Source organism: Rhododendron vialii, chromosome 13a (assembly GCF_030253575.1).
Source record: "Rhododendron vialii isolate Sample 1 chromosome 13a, ASM3025357v1".
Classification (NCBI taxonomy): Eukaryota; Viridiplantae; Streptophyta; class Magnoliopsida; order Ericales; family Ericaceae; genus Rhododendron; species Rhododendron vialii.
In genome coordinates, this window is record NC_080569.1 from 2672689 (window position 1) to 2694666 (window position 21978).

Consider the following 21978-nt stretch of genomic DNA (forward strand, 5'->3'; position numbering starts at 1 on the left):
AATTCAACTTTCCTCCGTTTAAAAAATAAAACATAAAAATTCAACTTTCCTCCTATTTTCTCCACAACTTTCCCTCCACTTTCTCTCTTAATTATTTTCCTTTCTTTTGTTTTCCTTTCCACAAGTTTCAAACCGAGCATTATTCTTGATGTCTATGAGTCCATAGCGTAGATGTGCAAATACAACTCCAAACACCTAATTTGGGTTTGGATACTTATGTGTACATGACATAGATGTACGAATGCAAATTCAAATATAGATGTGATTCGGATACAAATATAACTGAAGTGGATTCCACATGCACCGTTGGCATGAAATACCCATGATACTTGATACTTCTTTGTTAAATATGTAAACATTGAAAGATTATTCACTAATATGTGATAGAAAATAGACTTGAAACTTCACGTGGTGTCTCAAGTCTTTTTTTCACTCCACATTGGTGTGTGGCCTTAGGCTTCTTTTCCATTCTATGTTCCCATTGACCCCTCACTAATTATGGGGCCGCTAACTTTTGAGCTCCGAATTAATTAATATACGTGTAAGTTGGTTCAGACATTTGAATATAATAAAAAAAATACTCCCATATAAAGAGGAGGCATAAACGGAATAATTTTTCCCAAATATCTCCGTCAGTAACGAAAAGGAAAATCAAACTACCACAAAAACAGAAAAAGGAAACTCTACCTTCTCGTTAAAGATACGGAGAGAGAGAGAGAGGGGGGTAGAAAAAAAAACGGAGAGAGAGAGAGAGAGAGAGAGAGAGGGAGAGAGAGACAGAATTCCCATGTGAAGTGACCTGAAAGGCAACCAAATTGGAGGGAGAGAAGAGAGAGCAAAAGAAGCAAACTTGGGGAATATATAAAGCGCTCTCTCTCTCTCTCGGGCCAAAAAGTGCTTTAGATATGGCCATGAGAGAGAATACAACTTAGCTTGCCGAGATAAGCGCATAGAATAAGACATACTCCAAACAACAAGAATCTTGGCATTCCCATTATCCAGAAAGTAGATCTCTTTCGAAAACAAACTCGGTAAGCCATTCTCATCCTCTGATTTTCTTGAATTGCTTGTTCTAACTAAGGTGATTTGGGTTTGGGTCTTTGTAGTTAGTGAGTTGAGATCTACTCATTTGAGGCATGTCTTGTTTCTTGATTTTGATGTTGTAGCTATCCAAGGTGTTTTTTAAGACTACCAGTTTTAACTGGATCGATTGAACTGTTATGCGCTTCTTTTCTCGATCTCAGTAGTTCAATCTTGCTTGTGTACTGTGTGAACTTTGAGATTCCCCTGCAGGGCATTGTTAATTAGATTGTGCCCAGTCTTTTTTCCTTTCTTGGCAGAATTTCGCGGGTTTAGGGTTTTATATTTAGCAATATTGGGTAGTTTGATGTGGAATTAGGTAGTATTCAGAATGCTTGACCTAGATTGAATTCAGAATAAAATGCATTCACCGTGCATGAATTTTAGGGAAATATTCTAGCTTGTTATTTATTAATTAATAAAAAGGCAAAGGACGTGTGACTTGAAAATGCATAGATTCTCCGTTCGATTTGAGAAATAAGGCATCATATTTTACAAATATACTGATACACAAGAAGGAAAGACTCTGTGGTAAAATAAAAAAATAAAAAAAAAATTTACATGAAACTACCGATTCTTCGCTTCTGAATTGTTTTCCACCTATCAAGCTTGATGAAGTAAAGCTAAGGCTTCAGTGATTTTAATATATTCTCTATGTTTCTGTTTATTCACGGATAATGTACTAGTCGTAAGAAATGTTGCCTCGGTCTCTTTATTCAACCAAAAAAATGTAGCCATTATTGACCATCAGTTTGGTTATGTTAAATTACGTCTTGTATATTCCATTTAAAATGGAGATTAGAAGTATTTGGTTCATCAAGTTTTTGTTTCTGTGCAACTCCTTATTGATGGGGATACTACGATGCATTTTGATTTCTAAATGCATTTGTTTTAGCTTTGGTTCATCGGAATAATCAAAATTGGATTTTTTTGAAATACCCAAAGAAATTATTGTGGGTCAAGGTCTTCATCAATTGCCTAGTAATTCTCCTGAGTCCGTGGTGGGGATAATCGGAACAGGGTTTTAATGGTTACAATATCTGATGCTTGGATTTGGTTCGGTCCTTCTCTTGTTGACTGAGCCTTCAAAATTCTTTAGTTCGATTTAAATCTTAATACTTGGTCAGAATGCATTTTCTTCCGTCTAGCTTTACATGTTTCCCTCTCATGTTGTTTTGGAAGTTGGAACATAGGCTATTTAAACTTCTCTCTCTCATTTCACCTCCAAGAAAATTTCTGTTCTTCATTTCTCCTACATTGAATAACTTATCAATGCTACTCTGTTGCACCGCAGCTTAGATATGGGAACCTTGGCGCTTGAAACAGAGTCTGTGATCTCCGACATTTTCCGATCTTTAGGGCTTAAAGAATCAGGCAAGGAGAATCCAGAAATCCCACGAGTTCTTCGGCTTCTTTCTTCACTGCTTGAGAGATCTGTTCAGAAAAATGAAATTTTACTTGAGAATTCACAAATTAAAGATGTCCTTACAATATTTCACGGCTCAAGAGCACCTTCTCTAGGCATTCAACAGTATCTTGATCGAATCTTCAAGTACTCATGCTGCAGCCCTTCGTGCTTTGTCTTGGCCCACATTTATTTGGAGAGATTTATCCAACGAAAGAAAGTTCATTTAACCTCCCTCAATGTTCACCGGCTTGTAATCACAAGTGTGATGGTGGCAGCAAAATTTATTGATGACGCGTGAGTATTAGTCTCCTCTATTATACTATGCTTTGAATGTTTGAAACCTAGGTGGTTTATGCGTAGGTTTTTTATAATACGAATGCTATCAGTGTTTGTTACTGAAATTCTTTTTCTGCATTATTTTCCGCTTGTTGCATCCTTTCGTTAACCTTTGCATCAGGGATAATTCAAATATAATCCCTTCGGTTTTTCAGATACTTCAATAACGATTACTATGCAAGAGTGGGAGGAGTAAGCACAAAAGAGTTGAATAGATTGGAGATGAAATTCTTGTTTGGTCTGGATTTTAGACTCTACGTAAGCGTTGAAGCATTTGGGAAGTGCTGTTCGCAATTGGAAAAGGAAGCGGCTCTTGGGATTCCCATTGAACGACCAATTCTGGCCTGCAGAATCAGGGAGAGCTGGTCCAACACAGATGATTCATCTTGCGCTTCCACAACTGCTACATGAAGAATTCGTATGTATCATTTCAAATTATCAATTCAGGGGGTTGTCAATTGTTATAAAATGGTCATTAGAGATTCAGAATGGTTGGTTTCTAAGCAGGCAGTGTGAAATTTTGTTTCAGTGTCCTGTTTGTGTGATTGTTTTCGGTCTTCATTTCTGTCCCCAAAGCTTCCAACTTTTCTGTTGGTTTTCCCAGAATGATTTCAGTCTTTCGTTGGACAGAAGCTCATTATTAAGAGAAGATGTTGCTATGATTGCCCAAGAAATTTGCCGCTATGATTGTTTGCATAAGCAAAGCTCCCGGTTACATCGATCCGGGTTCTGATTTATTTCCCCAATGCAACCAGTTGAGAATTCGGGATCGCTCACGAAATTTGATCTGGTCCTTGTATGATATCATGATAAGAGGACAAAAGAGCAAGGCCTAGTACCCACAGTGAGAGTACTGTGAACCTGAAATCATTTTGGTGTGCTTTTATGGGAACCACTGTATTACCAGACAAATTTTGAAGAAACAATATTGTTTCCAGTAATATCCATTATGTGCATAGGATCACATTTCTCTTATATGTATGACCTCCTAAACGTTACAACTTACAACAACACGAACCCTACAAATCATTGAGAACTCTTAAACTCAATGAGGATCTTAGTCTTGCTCATAGCACCAGATCTTTCCTCAGCTTAATAGTCCACCATGTTCCAAATCTGCAGTCGCAGAAGACATCTACGTCACTTCAAAACTGACAAATAAATACAACCACCGGGTCTTCTGGTCTCGAAACAGAAAATATCCCACTGCATCATTCATCGAGGAGGCCTCTCTAAGCCAATCCAACCAAACTTCCCTTTACGAAAGTCAGCCAAGATACGAAATGCCGCTTGATGTGTATCTCCACTGAACAACTGAAGTGCAAGCTTCTGAACGAATCTGCGATCCAGAATTGTAATAGATCTTAAGTTAGTGCTCGCATGGAGTCCAATTCCAACTGTTCTGCTTCGGTCGAGTTGGACATTTAACAATTGTGAAAAACCCAAGTGCACCAATGAGCACACACTACAACTTACGTTTTACCACATTGACAATCCATCTCAATCTTGTAACGGTTGTACATAGCTTTTGTACCTGCAACGAACAAATAACATTTTTCGGCATTGAAGCAAAGGAAAATATCGAGTTTAACAAAGAACACAGAGCAATTAGAAAAAAGAGGAGGAAACACACCAACAGTTGGATGCTTTGAGAGCATCTGAACGAGAATCGCTGCAACATTAGTGACGTCATAGGATCTCTCTCCAATATCATCACATATAGCAAGCTTTATTGCAGCTGACTGATCACTTATCCGCATTGGGATCATACCAGGGGAATCCAGCAACTCCAGATCTTTCCCAAATCGAACCCATCTTCCCAAGAACAAGGGATAGATCAAATGTACAAAAACATAATGAGAACCCAGCAGTCCCACTTAATAATAACTTCACATATTACTAGTCGACGTAAGCAGATGTAATCTAATGTGCGGTAGTCCCTAGGTTAGAAAACTTCTCCCACAATCGACGAACTCTCAAAAATTCTGTTTTAACTTTATAACCTAACTCTTCAGATTCTGGAACTTGAAAATTTTCTATTCTCACAACACAAAATAATTCCAGTTTCAGTTACTTTTGTGAAAGCTTCTTTCACCCTAACTGATGTCAGATTGGACTTAAAAGTTGAACCAAGTGTCATTAATAACTCTTCTCATTCTGCATTGACTTCAGAGAGTATGACTAAAGCAAAAGGACATACTTCAATTCCCTTGTAACACCTGGTCGTGGAGCTGCTGGACACATCCGGCGCTTAAGCAAACGGTTTATCAAAGATGATTTCCCAACATTTGGATAACCAACTATTCCAGCTCGAACCTGCCAAAGAGTGAAGGCAAAATCTTCATAGAGCAAAAGGAAGAAAAAAATCCGGTCAAGGCACAACTTCAGGCCTTAAATTGCAATCAATATTACTCACTCTGGATCTTTTTGGTAGATTCAACCTAGAGCATAGAGCAAAACAAACAAAAAAGGAAGGAAAATACATGAAAGAAAAATAACATGTTGAGGGTACGGAGCACAAACGCCAAGAGTTTCATCATTCCTTAATGGCCTTAGAGGATAGGACTGATCTGAATTTGGTGAACTTTGAAACCACTGATAAGCTAAAACCTAGCACGTATTTAGAAGAGTAGACAGAAAGGGCAACAGATTTCAACAAAAAGCAATCCACCTGCCAGAGCTGTACACCTGAAAAGCCATGAAACAATCTGCAACGGACCAGCTCTGGCAACAATTATGCCCTAATGGAAGGTGCATGATAATATTGGGATTTGAAAACTCACTGGGCGGGGGAGTAGTCCTTTTGCTCTGCGTTTCAAATTCACACCAGTTGCTAATGCCTTGGCTAACCTACCCAACTTCATTGTGCCCTGCACCCCATACAAGAAAATAAGAATTGTCCATTGTGCTCCTCCGTCAGCAGATTAAAGTACCAAGATAGTATCAAGTACCATGCCAAGCTGCCCATTGGAAAAGACAACCTTCACCCCTTGCCTCGTGAAATAATTTGCCCAAGCATTCCGGTCTTTAGTGGATATCATATCTTCTCTATTCAAAACCAAAATTCGTTTTCTGTTTCCAAGCCACGCATCCATCTGCTTGGATGAGTTCAATACATAAGGATATGAACAAGATAGTCAGGATAAAAAGTTACGAAGGACTGAACAACTCTGTCCAAAAGGCAGAATGTGGATTCACGTTAAGCTGCAATCTTAGTTGTGAAAAGCATACAATAACAGTACAATTGTCTTGTTTACAAATCATATGCATGTTTTTGCTGAAGGAGTAGAAGTTTTCTTCAATTCCCGTTGTTTTTGGCTAGTTTTGTAGTTGAATAACATGACAATAGCCTATACTCTGCATAATGACATGACACCAGTGTATATTCTCCTCATGAAAGAAAGATGGGATGATCCCTATTCCATAATTAAAATACAAAATAGGTGATTGACAGGCACTAAATAACAACTTAGCTTTATTATGTTTGCTCAGCATTGAGCATGCTCACCTAGTACTACATGTTCTTAGATTCCAGTATTTACCAACAAAACAAAAACACTATCATACAAACACATCCAAAAATACTAGATAAATTTCAAACAAATACACAATCATTCACCTGTGGATGACTTGTGGACATAGGAATCCTTGCATCTCGCACTTCTATCACGACATCCATCAATTTGAGCTGTTCTTTAAGTTCCTTCTCGGTCTTTGCAATATGACCAGGATACCACTGTTGCAGGGCCAATACTAATTACAGGTGTAAAAATTATTGGCCAAAAGTACAAAATTCAATCTCAATATCAAGTATCCAGGTTTATCAGCAAGTTCTACCTGCACAGGGCGCAATTCCTTCGTCCAGTGATAGAGGTCAGTATCAAGATCGGGCCAATAATTTTCTCCTCCATAGGCGTCCAACAAGTCATTGGAACTGGAATTCCTCCCATACCACCCTGGTGTTTTCCCACCAACAATCTGAAAGTGGTTGGCATCGAAACCAAGTTCTTCATTCGAATAAGAGGACGAGAAGAGTTTCATAAGCACATCAATCACTAGGTATTCTTAAACTCACAAATAAAGCCCCTCTATGCTTATGCCAATCCTCACAGATCCTCCAAAACAGGAGGATCCTCCGGAACAGATCCTCCTGAACAGGAGGATCACAACTGTGAGGACTGGCTTCTTGATTCCCAAATTTTTGCCATTAACAATTGTAGATAGGCTTTTCTTTACTTGATGGTGCTTAGGTGATTGTTAGGCCTTTTGTTGCATGGGTTTTCCGGGGGGATGCCCCTGTTGGTTTTTGTAGCTTCTCACGCTTTTTTGGTGAAATGAATTTACTTCCCCGCCCAAAAAAAAAAAGAGAAAATATATCCACATAACTGTGGCAGATTGGCAATTTCTCTGATTGCCCCTAGCTCTTACTATGGCCGTTTAGGTATTTCTCTGAATGTCACTAGCTCTCATTCGGTAGGTAAATTGCCAGCTGTTGCTAGAGTTAAGCAATGTGTAGTGACAAATTGCTACATATTTGCAATGTCCAAATGTTTTTTCTCCTGTTTTCTTCACAAAAAGTCCAATACAAACGACATTTGCAGAGAAATGCGTTGTCAAATATAGTTACTGTTTCTAAACCCTGAGCAAAATTCAGCACAAGACTAAGTTCTAGCTTAACTCAAGCCTTTTATATCTAACTATTGGAGAGCTCTTGACAGCAGTGAATCCTTTAGGCCCAACTGGGGCTGGGCAGCTAAAATTTCCGCAACTCTTACATGGGAAAACAGTACAAAAAGGAATTCAAACGAAAAACGAAAATGTCAGAAAGGAATATGTTTCAATTCTATTACTTATCTAATTAGGGTTCTGAAACCAGAGGCTCCTTTCATCTGAGCCTTGTATACAATTAAAAGAGGGCCCTGAATGCTAGAAGAGTAGATATTAACAATCTGAACAAGTAGTAAAGGTAAAACAGGAATTCTTAACCTCGTTAATGAAAACAATGGAATTTCAAACTTGAAACGGAGAGTAACCTACAGATGAGTTGTAGACTAGTAGTATATGCGTATGCGAAATTGATGACTTGCCTGAATAGTTGGCGGAGACGAAAGGGAAGATGAAGCTGCGAGAGCAGTCGGCGGCGGCGGCGGCGGTGTCCGGCAATGATGATGAAAATTCGTAGACAGGGGAGGGTTGGGAAGCCATAGCCTGTTGAGGTGAACCGCCATTTTTGGTTAGTTGCAGGATTGGGGATACACGGTTATTAGTTTTGGGAGCATATATAAAAGTAGAAAAGGTCAAAACTTTCAATTTTTATTACTCTCCCGTCTCAAATTAAGTGTCCATTTTCACCCTTCGGGAGACTTCAAAATATTTTTTATATCTTTTTATCTATAATATTTTTTAGATGTATTAGTTCTATTATACATAAAATTTTAAAAATATTATAAATTGAAAAAATATAAGAAATTTTGTAAATGACGGGGCTGCCAAAAAACGACATTTATTTTGGAACAAAGGATTAAGGAAGTAATATTTTACGTACTTTTTGATTTTCTGGTACAGTTTTTAATCAATTATTGCTAAAATGGACCCAAATAATGAGCATTTTATTTTATATTATCTTTACAAAACTTTTTTTTAACATTTTGTCGGTATTTGTTATTTGTCTGATTAGTCTAGAATCAATAAAAAAATAAAAAGCAAAAATGCTACTGGTACAGCAGCTGCTGTACAGCAGCTGCGTACAGATCCTATTTGCGCCCGCCTCGGGTCCCGCAAAGATAATCGAAGCCGCTCATTTTGTTCAAAATACGTCGTTTAAGGTCCTTGAAAAAAATTACCTCAATCCGATATCGGGAAGGGTGTTTACGAATCATCCAACTTTGCTTCAAAATTTAGCCTAAATTTTGAAGCAAAGTTGGATGATTCGTAAACACCCTTCCCGATATCGGATTGAGGTAATTTTTTGCAGGAACCTTAAACGACGTATTTTGAACAAAATGAGCGGCTCCGATCATCTTTGCGGAACCCGAGGCGGGCGCAAATGGGATCTGTACGCAGCTGCTGTACAGCAGCTGCTGTACCAGTAGCACCACTCAATAAAAAGTGATGCGGATCAGAATCATCAGATAGCTGAAAAGTACCTGGCAACCCGATCATTGGAGGAAGGCTTGCTAGACTCCACCGAGTCCGAAAAAGATTTTTCCTTTTCGCATATTTTCTTATTTCAGCTTATTCAAGGCTATATCCAATCCTTTGATTTTGTTTCTAGTTTTGTTTAATTCCTTCCTTTGTGTTTTGGATTTGATTTGAATTTCCTTTTCTTGTCCAACTGGTACTAATAGTAACCCGAGGGGTTGTCTCAATTGGTTAAGACCTAGAATATGCTCTCCCAAATCCTCAGTTCGAATCCCCTAAGGGTTACCCCATGGGCTCCCATAAGAACGGGACACAAGTTGGTGGAAGACCGTAGAAATTTAATTCCATAATGCGAGTAAGCTGGTCCAAGGACACTCTACATTATCAAAAAAAAAAAACTGGTACTAATAGCAAATGGCTCTTACCACCTAACTTGCACACAATGACTCATTTACGTGGTGGGTAATAATGCAATTTTCTCATTAAGATAAACCTTGCAAGACCATCCATTGGGCTCACTAACTAAGGATTACTCCTTTTTTTTTTTAGTTCTTTTAGTTCTTCCTCCACAAATTCAGATCCAAATATAACTCGCACTCAACTTTTTCCTCCCTTCTCTTTTTGCTCAGCAAGAGATTTCATTTCATAGACAATGAAGTTAGTAATACAAAGTACAAACTTAAAGTCAATAGCCAAAAGAGTCCTACAAGCATAGCGAGAGTCCACTACTTAAAAGAACAAAGAATTAAGTAACCAATAATAGTTCTCATGGCCACACCATGACAAACTTTCGAAGGTTAAGCTATCTCTTCTCATTTCCCCCCACTTTTGTTTGGGACTTTTTTGCAAAGACTTGCAGGCTTGCAAATGAGAAACACCCGGGAGTTTTTTTTTTTTGATCCGCAGAAACACCCGGGAGTTACTCGAGAAGAATAACTGCTGCCAAAACCTGAAACTCGCATTAGCCGCGGTATTAGCAAAACATCTCTGGATCAGGATGATTGATCACTTGCTCCTTCCGTTTTCTCGCAAACGGGGAAACTAACCGCAATCTGTACATTCTGTGTTTGAAACGATAACCACAACAGAGACAACCCATCTACTGCGGCAAGTCAGTTTGGATACGCCTAGAAAGCGCTCTGGCAAAGTAATTGCGCATCTCTGGTAAAATACGTTGAATAAGATGAGAGAACCTGCATATCATGCTTCCTTGATGAGTAGAGGAAAATAGAGAATTTGCACAGAATAACAAACACTAATAAGAGAATGTATTCACTATTTTGGGAAGGTGGAGCCAAGGTAGCTTGTAATACCCGATGCTTCAATACTTATTTCGAAGGAAAATGCAGACAACAAAGCATCCTAATAAAGACAACTATTTTAAACAAATAGAGATCTTTGATTCAATTCCTAGCCCTTTAAAAATACAAGTGTTGATAGTGCAGACAGACAACGATTGTGCTCATAAAACCCAGGTCAAACTTCATTCAATAAAGAGTGACATTTCAGTCAAAACCTCAAATTGGGCTAGCCAAATGAATTCCGGTTCCATAATCGAACCGGCAAATTTAAATCGGAACACTCCACAATGGAAGGAAATACGAGTTTAGAGTTAAAGCTAGGCTTGATTAAGTGAATGACGTTACTATTCACTTTCCAACCAAGGACATTTCTCTTTCTTAATGAATGACAATCAAATTCTATGTACTTAGAGAATTCTTTATTTTATTGACAACTGTTAGAGAGTTCTTTATTAAGATGAGGATTTGTGTCCGCTAGCTGATGTGTGTGTGTGTGTGTGTGTGAGAGAGAGAGAGAGAGAGAGAGAGAGAGAGAGAGAGAGAGAGAGAGAACGTGGAATTCTTTATTTTATTGATAACTGTTAGAGAGTTCTTTTTATTAAGATGAGGATTTTGTCTCTGCTAGGTGCTAGCTGGGGGGTGTGTGTGTGTGAGAGAGAGGAGAAGGGGGGAAGGGAGGGAACATACCATGGCGTAGCACTTAGCTTGTCGAACTTCTCCAAGATAAACAAAATGCATGCATGCTTCAATGACAAAGCATTGAAGGACTCCGACAACTCATACATGAGTGACACGTTTTCTGCCGATATGTCCTTGAGAAATATAAGGAGAACCAATTAGTTCAACTTGTGAAACTCAAGATAAAGTACGCAGTTATCAACTTATTTTTTCTTAACTCACCTGTGCAATGGCATACTCACAAAGACGCTTGAGCCCCTCCAAAAGATATTGATCAGATGCTCTGAGAAGCTCCTGTGCAATATCCAAATTGACATCCACTGATCCTGTATATATGTATCTGCAACCAAAGCATGGTACAGCATCTTATTCCGTTCCACCAAACATTTTCTCGCTTTCTCTCTCCGCAAACACAACGATGGAAAACTTCTCACCTCATCATCAATTCAAAAACATCCCATCTGATATTTGGAATCTCCACGTCCTTGGCATCCTTTTCCTGCAATGCATTTTTTCACTATTCAAACAAATTGAATAATCCGCTAATAAATTAACTGCAAATTTGTGTGGTTGGAAGGACTGGACAACGGAAATTGTGCAAAGTAACTTAGGCAAGTATGTATCCATAAGACCGTGCAAGTGTAAAAGATTAACAGCCTGCAGGTTTGTCTTATATTTCTAATTTCTCTAAGGAATAATGGGGACAAGAAATATGTTCGGAGTAGCTAACAGAGCCATCTGACATACACTGAAACCAGCAAAAAGCACTGAAAATGGTAATCCATCTCACCCGGTAACCACCATCAAACATTGCACGGAATGCATCAGAAGAAGCAAGCAGACAAATCCTGTGAGCATAGAACCGCTTGCCTGATCAAAAGAGAACTTTCTAATAAGCAACAAAAGATAAATAAATGAAAAGGGCAGACATGAAGATGGCAGGGAACAATTTTCTACCTTCAACTAGAAATGTAACATCAGAAAGCGTGGGGTTGTTTACAAACTGTTCACCCAAATAGACCTGCAGCAGAAAAAGTTGAACAATTACACATCCTAGCTCATCAAGATAATAGTTTCACATAAATAGTTCCATGCATTATTGAGAGACCAAAAATTAATAGCACAAACATATACAAGAAAAGCACTTAAACAAAGAGGCAAAAATTATGCAACTTTGGCTAAGGGCGCTTGGCATTCACATGTAAGCATGTTTAGTGATGTTTGTACAACAGTGATATAGATGTCTGTTCTATACCCTCATCATTACATAGTATCTCATTCCACCTGTAAGATGTTTTTGGTGTTGAGTCTGGAAGTGCTAGCCAACACTCTAAATATAGTTTGTGGTCATGTGGTGTGATTGTAGAATTGGTCTCACCCTTAAGGATTCACCAATAGGGTAAACAACTGATGACCAAAACAGCTTATCCAAATCCTAAAATGTTCCATTTCATTACAGTTAATACACAGAATCAAATACAATTAAAGGTCAATGGCATGAAGCAGCTTGGGCAGTAAATACCTGTAATATGCCAGCAGTTACAAAATAAATCACATCTGATAATCAAGCATTAACCAAGACAACATGTGGTAAACCTATTAGAAAACATGACCTACCTGAGGGGTTGGTGATGGGGGAGCTGCATCCATAGGACAGAGCGAACTAGCTTTGGTAGCCAATTTGTATAAAGCCACTGAAACATCTTGTTGTTGCTTCACATTTGTTGATTCAAGAAGCTCTAAAAGCAACTCAAGTCCTGTGAGACAAAGTCCACGCAGATGGCAAATCTCAGATGGCGATACGGTTGGTTACAAAAGTAAATACTTACGAGTAAAGAAAGAACCAAAACGGGGCTTTCACCATTGTTATCAATAAAAATAGCCTTCCGATCATCAGGAGAACAAAGGTGAGCAAGAGCCATAGCAACTCTTCTTTGAACAAACTTTTCTCCAATCCTCATCAAGTACAGCAAATGGCTCAATACCTGTCAAGAGAAAGCAATGATGTATTTAGATAGTGCGCTTTGCCAATAGTTAGTATGATGTATTGGTTACAAGGTTCTTCGATGCATCTAACCTAAAAGCTAACACAGAGCACCTGCTAAACAAAGTCTTTCACTCATTTCATCCCATATAAGTGGCATAATCATGTGTTTTCACATGAAATTATATTGTTTGCAGAAAACAATTTGTTAGTCTTACAGACAAAACGTTTATTACATTGTTTAGCATATATTTTCCTCTTTCCTTAAAACTCTATAAGATAATTAGAGGCTCTTTTGAATTCTGAACAGTTGAAAATGCCTAATAAGCCAAAGAAATGGAAACATAACAACAATAAGAAAAATCCTCACTCGTCCATGTATCTTCTCCTCTAATCTTTTCAGAGTCTTCGCTACACAATCCCTAGTTGGCTGCAAGAAAAAAAATAAAAAATTAATGTTTCATCCTTAGGAATCACCCATCATTTACTGACCAAATTAAATAAACAAGTACATACACACACACACACACACACACATATATATATATATATATACATATATAATTTATTTGACTGCCATTAAAGGCAACTAGGCAAGTAGTAAACAACAAGTAAGAAAAATTAACTAGAAACTTACCTGGACAATGAATTCTCCTTCCTGAAGCTTCTGAATGCCCCCAACCCTAACAAACTCTACAACATTATCCTACAAAAGATACCAACACAGTGAGTACAGGTTCACAGTCATGTAACTACAACTATGAAACCAGAATGTCATACTAAAGTACGTTTTGAATTTCATTACTATTCAATAAAACTCTACCTCATTATCTGCAAGGCCATAAAGAGCAAACGCAGAATTATGTTGCAAAGAGCCATTTTTTGAATCAAGAAGCTTCAGTAATGGCACTATACCACCGCTGTGGCCAATCCCAGCTTGGTTGTGAGTGTCCTGAAAAAGAGAACATCTTAGCAGGAAACTTGTGACAAAAACAAACGAATAAGGGAGGATGGAAGAATTAACATTTTTCAAGGAACAACAGTAAATCAATCAGTAACTTTGTTTCAGAAGAAATAACAAGCTGTATTTGTTGTGCCGAAAACCAAATTGAGAATATAAACAAAACAAGCGAAAATCAAGAACACAAGATTTATATGGTTCCCCAAATTGGGTACGTCCACAGGAGAAGAGCAAGAGGATCCACTATAAACGGGGAGATAACACACAGAGCCGGCTATACCCGTAACTCTTGTTGAAGCATCCAATTACAGATATATAGGGACAAATCTCTGGTGGAATCCGATAGGGATACTAAAACCCTAGGTGGAACCCAATAGAGCATAAACCAAAACCCTAATATCTAATCTTCAACATGAGAGACCCCCTTGGAGCCTCTCCATAGGGATTCACTCAAGAAGTCCTAAAACCTAATGAAGAGAGTAAGGCTATATTTATAGCCACAAGAGTCCTTCCTAAAACCAATACTTGCCCAAACAAAATTCCTTGCACCCAAAGTCCAAACCAACAAGGAAACAAATCTTTTAGGAATTCAAATGTCTTTTCAACCATCCCAAATTCAAGGCATATCTCCAACAGTATTCCCACTGGAAGATTTAACAAGGAAAAAAAGGTAATAAACAATTGCACCCAAATGACTTCAACGATTAACAGAAAAGAAATGAAATTTACACCATAAGAAAATCAAGTACTGGCCTCAAATGGAATATACACATTGAGAGAGATAGAAAGTTAAATGTTTCTAAAACATCAAAGGATAGCCAAATAAAGACTTGAGGTTACCATTGGCCCTCCAATTACTTCTAGAAAACACCTGGATTAAGATGCCGAAAGAAGCCAAGACTAATCTTGGTAAAGGAATGAAGAAGGTAACTTTCTGTCTCTTTTAGCTCTGTTAGATGCCTAATTATTCCTGGTTTCCTTTTCCTCTTGCTAACAAGGGCACTACTTATCTTCAAAGGAGAAACAATACAAAGATTTGACACCATGAAATATTTCTATTGGCACGATGACATGTCGAAGTGTTGTGTTTTGTGCGTCCAAGTGTTGTGTTTTGTGCGTCCAAGCCGTATGTAAGCCGTCCATCTCAGTCACTAGTCAATCGATAAGTGCTTAGTGTACATTATATTAATTAGTTCTGGAGACTAATAATTTGTAATGCAGAGCTTTAGCCCAGATTTCTCCTCTCAAAAACCGCATCTCTTTGAGAATTTTTTGGATAAATTGCATCATTTATTTAGTTAAGTACCACTGAAAACTTTTGCTGAAAAGTGAAAACGGGGAGGTTTTATGGCCACATGTTGCTTGACAGAATATACATGTAAACAAATCATGAGATCATAAAAGATAAAAACCTGCGCCAACCTCCCCAATGCAAAAGCTGACATTTCTTTTAGTTGTGTGTCTGGAGATTGAAGCATCTCAATTAATGGTTGGACAGCACCTCTCTGAACAATGTGCACCTACACAATAACACATTAAAGAAAATTTGAGGTAATGCGTTGCAATGGGATAGGATGGATTATAATATTGAAGATTCCAGTAAAAAATATGGAAAAGGTATTCCATTCTACCTTGCAGTCTGAATCATTAGCAGCAAATTGCCCAAGTAGCAAAGCTGCTTCCCTTTGGCTCTCTGAACAGCAAGAACTGTAATTGAGATAGTTTCACATGAGTTAACAAAAAAAAGGAAAAGGTACGAACGGACACGCAATCTAATTGAAACTCAAACTTTGCCAAGAGAGTTTAAGGACGCAGTGAAAACAGAGCAAATATCTACACTCCGAAAAGCACAAGTGAGTAACAAGCGAACCAATGCCGTCAGATTGGGTGCACGATTAGTACCTCAGTAATCCAATGACTGGCTGCAACGCTCCAGCAAGCAGAACTTCTTTCTTAATATGCGGAGATGAATGCACCAGATTCCCAATCACACCAACCTAACAGATACATTCCAAGGTCTGTCAGTGGTTCTGGCAATAGAAGTGTTCAGAGTGCCCAAATGAGTGAAGCAAGTGATCTAATAATGAATAAAATCATAAACCAACCGCTTCATAATGTATAGCAGCATCCTCTGATCGAAGCATTAGAATAAGAGTAGGTAGGGCATTGCATTCCACAATCTGCAAGTGCATTAATTTAAAACACAAACTGGGTCCATGATTAAGGTTGTATGGTATTTAAATCTGGTAATGCACTCTGTGAGTCAAAGAGAATCCATCAACCTGATTTTTGTTCTCATCGTTTTTAAAGGCAAGGGTTCGCAGAGCCCCTGCTGCTGCTCTCTGCACCTTTAAGTCGCTAAAATCAACCAATTCAACAAGGAGTGGAATTCCACCTTCAATCCTGGATGTATGACCAAAATGTTCATGATGATGATACAACACTGGATATTGGATTTGAATAACGCCAAAAAACAAACAAACCTAACACGAGTTTTGATGCTGCTATTCTCATGAGCAAGGTTGGTGATTGCATCAGCTGCTCTCCTGATAACACCATTGACTGCTCTAGAGTTTTGACCATCCCTATGCCTCTTCAACAGACCAACAAGATGGGGCAGAGCTCCAGCATCGACAATGAGTTGTTGATGCTCTGGCTGTACAAGCAACCAGAAGATAGAACAAACAACATGAGACACGGAGCATGGCGATGACGGTATGAATATAAATCAAGCACCAATCAAAAGGAAACATATCCTGTGATGGGAGGAAGGAATAGCATCCTTAAAATGCACATCTCAAATTGAAGAGGTCATCAACACCACCATATACTTTTCCTAATCAGACAAGGATTGATTCCACTTTAGAATGAGAAAGCAAAAGAAAAACTGTTTGCTAGTATTAGTGGAAGCATAGTATCATCCAACATTGGACACCAATATTCAACACCTTTTACATTCACGCTGTGGAATGGACTCTCCACAATTTAAAATACATCGTCAGAGTCTAGAACTACATACTTCCTGAGCAGGAAGTGGAGCAACCAAGACTACAATAGACACAGGTGCCCACTGCACAGACTGAAGTTCAACAACAGCAACATAGAGAAGCCCAATGCAGTATCTCCATCGTAACACAAAGAAAACTGTCTACAATCAGCTGAGACACTTCTAAATGAGAGAACCCTGCAACAAACATCCATAAAATCACAAAACACCCAATGGCCAATACAATGGAGCTAGTTTTTCTTCCAATTTCCCTATTTCTATCTGCTCCAAAGCTACAAATTACAATTGGCTGTGTAAGAACTAAGAAGGAATTATCCTCCCCCTGTGCATGATCCATTCCCAACCTTGATAAGGCAGGAGCTCCCATGCAACCATCAACCGTACTTGGTATTAGAAACAATGCTAGAGGCCACAGTGATAGCTTGACTCAAGCTATTACTGCCTGACAGTCATTGCCTTGGGTGTTGCTAAAAATAAGTGACAAGCAAAATATACCATAAAATAACAATCAACTAGAACCCAGCATTCGGGGAGAGATTACAAAATGATGACACATACCGTAATAAATAGTGCCTTATTAAATAACTCTATACGGTAACTCAAACATCTAAGACTAATCAATCCGCAAACTCATGTTAGTAAGGGAATTCTCAACTATCAACATTAAAATCCCGACACCCGACCTAGTGAATAGATAACAGCAAATATATGTGGCAGTTAATTCTCTCCTGAACATTAATAAGCTTCCAAAATTACATGGCAGTTAATTGTCTCGCAAAAGTAAGCTTCCAAAAAAGCAAAGTACATATTCAGGCGAACAAAATCTTACAAGCCTCCAACGTATTGAAGTGGGCGTGGATTGTCAAAACAGCACAACTCACCAATGTGGAATAGCAAGTTGGAATTTTTTATTATTCTTGCCAGTAAAAAGATTTTTTTGGATAAGAAAATTATTTTATTATATTTACAAGTGTAGTTTTATTTAGAGGGTTTAGACCTGTTAGGATCCTAGTTCTTATCCTAAGCTTGCGTTATGCTGTGTTAACGTGTAGATCAAGTATTCCAATTTTGGCTAATTTGATTTCATGTGATTTCAAGACTTTTCAAATGACTTTAAAAAAAAAAAACAAAGACTTTTCAAATGATATACTAACAGACACCTAACCAAAGATCAAGCACATAAAACAGTTACTAGTTATCAAATTGATTAACTTCACCAAGGGCACAAAGTAGCAGTAAAAATTATCAAATTGATTCATCATATCCTAATTACCAAAGATAGTCCACCAAAGGCACAAGGTAGCAGTAGCAAAATAATAATAATTTCAAAAAGTAGCATGCGTAATTACTTTCACAGCGAGAAGACCAAGCGTGAAAGCGCTTCCTTTCTCGACTTCGTGCTCGTACGGCTTCGAACCAGTGCTCGATGGCGGCGCCTGCAGATGCCTCACCAGCGGCGCCACCGCTCCGCAATCCACAATTAAATTCACAATTTCCTCTGAAAACACACAAATCCTCTAACATCAATTCCCTAGGTAAAAATTTTTTTAAAAAAATTAACACAGAAAATGAAAAAAATCAAATAATCGAATAATAAAGAATTTTGCGGTACCGTTCTTGGCGAGCTCGCAGAGGACGTGAATAGAGGTCTTGGCGGCGAGCCGATCTGCCTCGATCGGCGAGAAGGTGGAACCGAGGATGTCGACCTGCGTGCGGATGTTACGGACGAGATCTTCGTGGTTGTCGCGAGGAGAGAGAGCAACGACCTTCCGATCCTCTTCGAAATCCTCTTCCAGCTTCCGCTTCAGGTTCTTCCTCGCGGATCTCGTCGGTTGTTCGTGGCTGCTCTGGTTCTCCATCACCGGAGATGATGGGAGAGAGAGGGGAGGGGGGGGACACGGGGGTAATTTTGGGAAAGGGGCGTGGGTTTACGTATTTTGAGTGTTTTTTTTTTTTGGGGACGGAAGTGAAAATGAGTGGGCTTGCGTGGGTTTTATATCGGGCGGACTATAACCTAAGAAGCTGAAAATTGTGAAGCCCGCGTGCATCTGAAATTTTTGCGAATCGTTGCTAGATTGCGCTCCCGCCTCTTTTCTTTACGAAACGTTACGCTAACGTGCGCATGCATTCAGTCGTCTGTGTGCCCGCGCTTTATCATATCTCCATGTCAAGGGACACATCAGCCTTTGAAAATGGAAATCTCTTGTTAATTTGGGAAATTTTTATTACTACTACTACACACACTATGCATTATATGGGCCCCTTCGTGAATGTAAGTGTGTGCATTTCCGCGTGTATTTTGTGCGTGACACTAAGCATGATTGATTTATTGAAATCTTAAGAAATATCTCCACTAATGACAGTGTAAGCAACACATATTTTTCTTTACGTGTTTATATAATGTTGATTAAAAAAAAATCGATTTACATTAGCACATCAAGTTGAGTATCGAGGGTCGAGAGCATCACTCGTTTGTCAGGCTATAAATTCAACACAGTTGCCACATTACTAGAATTGTAGCTAACCATCCAAAAATATAACTAGAATTGTAGCTAACCATGCCTTGGGTTGCAAAATATATGGCATAACATTCATCAATTTCTTTCAATTTTGTTTCTTCTTACACATATTTAGAGGGTCTCGTTTTTATTCTCATCTTCATTTTCATGTGAGTGTGTTATACCATGTTTTACTCAATGTTTTAAATTGACTCAAATTTTGTTTTTATTTTTTTAAACATTTATTTATCTTTGATGGATAAGAGGAGGAGCCGAAATGGGAGAGATCCCTCTCGGGCGGTACCTTTTACACGTGCTTCATTACCAGGCAGAAAATAATGTTCGACAAGTTCATTTAGTTCAACTCGCTGAATTTGTCCTGCACTAAACAAAATGATATTTTTTCAAACATCGTTCGAAAATCAATACGAGCTGAAAAAAAATACCCCAGTTGGATAAATTCTCAGGGCCCGAATATAGGGCCACTGTGTGCGTCACAAGTGCTTTCAGTTGTGACAGGTTTTCCACGATCCGGCCATTTACCAGTGGGCCTGGTTGTTGGGCTCAAACCAGTCCTTGCTGTTTTTTTACGTTTTGGGAACGAATAGCGGGATCTCAAGAAAAGCCCATTCAGTTTCACAAACTATTCTCAAGGCCCAGTTCCCAAAGTATGTTTGAAATGGGAAAGGGCTTCTTTCCAGCTGGTCCTATATAGGTGGACAATGTCCCAATAGATCCGGATCCCATAAACTTTGATGCCTGAACAACCAACTTTACCTCATCCGTCACCACAACCAGACACTAGAGCATTTCACCGCCACATCAACCCCATTTCTCGTCGAGAACGGAACAAGCTCGCGGATTCGGTGGCGGAGCAGGATTTGGGCGTTTCAGGGGAGGCAACGGCCGCTGCGACAGCGGCGGAGAGAGGAGGACAACGATGATGGTAGATCTAGTCTCTGGTCGCTCCGCGGAGGAGTCAGGCGACGGGAGAGAGAAAGGCGGCGATGGTGGAGGGAAGGGCGGCGGTGGTGGAGAGAAGGCCGGTTGTGACTAGGGAGGGCGGCGGAGGGAAGGTCGGCGGTGGTGGAGGGCGACAATGGTGGAGGGAAGGCCAGTGGAGAGAGAGAGAGAGAGAGAGAGAGAGAGAGAGAGAGAGAGAGAGAGAGAGGTGGGTTGCCAAATCCTAAATGATGAGTTGCCCACCACCCTTTGTTGCTATTTAAAGTAGGGTAAAGAAGTAAAATCACACCAACAAAACATAGTGGGCATTGCACTTGTACCTCATATGACTTTATGGGCTAACGAATCCAAAATTAGGACCAGCCCAGAATTAACGAGTGCTTGCTGTGTTTTTTACTTTTTGGGAACAAATAGCAGCTTCTCGAGAAAAGCCCATTCAGTTTCACAAAACTATTCTCAAGGCCCAGTTCCCAAAGTATGTTTGAAATGGGAAATGATAAAAGGAGTAGTACTAAGGCCCAATACGGAGTACTAAGGCCCAATTCTCCGTAATGTCTTAAGGAGCTTTTTTGCTAAGTTAATTTGGGTCATCCTAATTCCTAAGTAGCAGGCTAAATAGAAAAAATGAAGTAAATCACATATTGTATTGCCTGTTTCGAAAAGCCGGAAAAAGCATTAGATTGGCCGGGAAGTTCTTTCTGTACTCAGGTGCGTTTAGTTAATTAATCCAACATCCAAGAAATAAAATGCTAAGATGCACAAATACAGTCCCGTGATAGAGAGTTGTGCAACCAAAAAGAAATCTTGAAAGAAAAGAGGAAGATATTTCAAATTTATTTGGGTGAAGTTTGGACAAAATTATCTTTGGACTCATTTTTTTGTCTTTGAATCTTTGTTAACTCTGCAATAATTTCTTTTACCTCTTGAAAGTTAAAAACTTTTAACAAATTTTTTTTTTTTACAAAATATGTAAGGCAAAAATATTTCAAAAAAATACAAATTTTAATGATGTTTTAAAAATTATTTCTGATTATTTTTCAAGTTCGGTTTATTTTTTCCCTAATTTAATCTACATCATCGAGAAAAATCCAAAAACTAAAATAGGTGAAAGATGAAAAAACTAACTAAAAACAAAAACAAGTATTTATAGAGAAAATAGATATACTTGGTTCAAACTTTTACCCAGTTTCATTTTATCACACATGCAGTAACACTGTAACAAGATCACACGGTGGCAAAACCGTATCTGTCGGTGTCGGTGTCGTCGGCGACGGTACAATACGTCCGTAACCGAAGAAACTTCGCGGGACCTTTCCTTTAAAACGTGCGTCTCCTTACAAATGATCCCCACCACATTTGCAGCCACTTTTAGCTGCTCAAGAGGTAAAATAGATACTACTCCAGTAGTAACTGCTTAGTAAACAATAGTCCGTCCCAGTAATTTTCGAAGAAATCTCACCTCCACGCACGCGAAAGCATGTAAAACGGCTATGTGACGGTCGGAAATACAGGCAAACTAACTCAGATCACCCTGTGCTACCCAAAAAAAACCCGTATGCGTGTCCCCACCTCTCTCTCTCTAATTGTGTGTGGATTCTGTTTCTCTCTCATCGATCTCCAC

General features: G+C 38.9%; 3 protein-coding genes across 4 annotated transcripts; 1 reads left to right on the forward strand and 2 right to left on the reverse strand.

Annotated features, from left to right (window-relative positions):
• The first annotated feature begins 653 nt into the window (after nucleotides 1–653).
• On the forward strand, nucleotides 654–3498 carry LOC131313537 (cyclin-P3-1). Of its 2 annotated transcripts, none has more exons than XM_058341892.1 (3): nucleotides 654–1031; nucleotides 2375–2782; nucleotides 2980–3498. In XM_058341892.1, the coding sequence occupies exons 2-3, from the start codon at nucleotides 2382–2384 to the stop codon at nucleotides 3233–3235; spliced, it is 657 nt and encodes a 218-aa protein (XP_058197875.1). In that variant the 5' UTR covers nucleotides 654–1031; nucleotides 2375–2381; the 3' UTR covers nucleotides 3236–3498. The 2 variants fall into 2 exon arrangements, with proteins under 2 accessions (XP_058197875.1, XP_058197876.1); XM_058341893.1 differs by having other exon boundaries at nucleotides 720–1031; nucleotides 2380–2782.
• Nucleotides 3499–3702: 204 nt separating this feature from the next.
• LOC131313534 (DAR GTPase 3, chloroplastic) lies at nucleotides 3703–8102 on the reverse strand. The gene is made up of 9 exons (XM_058341888.1): nucleotides 7912–8102; nucleotides 6662–6802; nucleotides 6444–6560; nucleotides 5776–5919; nucleotides 5608–5694; nucleotides 5025–5140; nucleotides 4458–4639; nucleotides 4301–4358; nucleotides 3703–4163 (listed from the first exon to the last, which is right to left on the reverse strand). Exons 1-9 carry the CDS (start codon nucleotides 8050–8052, stop codon nucleotides 4040–4042), a joined length of 1110 nt encoding a protein of 369 aa, XP_058197871.1. The 5' UTR covers nucleotides 8053–8102; the 3' UTR covers nucleotides 3703–4039.
• A 1481-nt stretch (nucleotides 8103–9583) lies between these two features.
• LOC131313530 (ARM REPEAT PROTEIN INTERACTING WITH ABF2-like) lies at nucleotides 9584–18859 on the reverse strand. The gene is made up of 19 exons (XM_058341881.1): nucleotides 18509–18859; nucleotides 18246–18394; nucleotides 16373–16545; nucleotides 16172–16292; nucleotides 15995–16069; nucleotides 15792–15886; nucleotides 15521–15596; nucleotides 15302–15409; nucleotides 13752–13880; nucleotides 13566–13634; nucleotides 13299–13358; nucleotides 12806–12929; nucleotides 12562–12701; nucleotides 11902–11965; nucleotides 11735–11814; nucleotides 11379–11443; nucleotides 11167–11284; nucleotides 10954–11078; nucleotides 9584–10158 (listed from the first exon to the last, which is right to left on the reverse strand). The coding sequence occupies exons 1-19, from the start codon at nucleotides 18753–18755 to the stop codon at nucleotides 10065–10067; spliced, it is 2112 nt and encodes a 703-aa protein (XP_058197864.1). The 5' UTR covers nucleotides 18756–18859; the 3' UTR covers nucleotides 9584–10064.
• Nucleotides 18860–21978: the final 3119 nt, after the last annotated feature.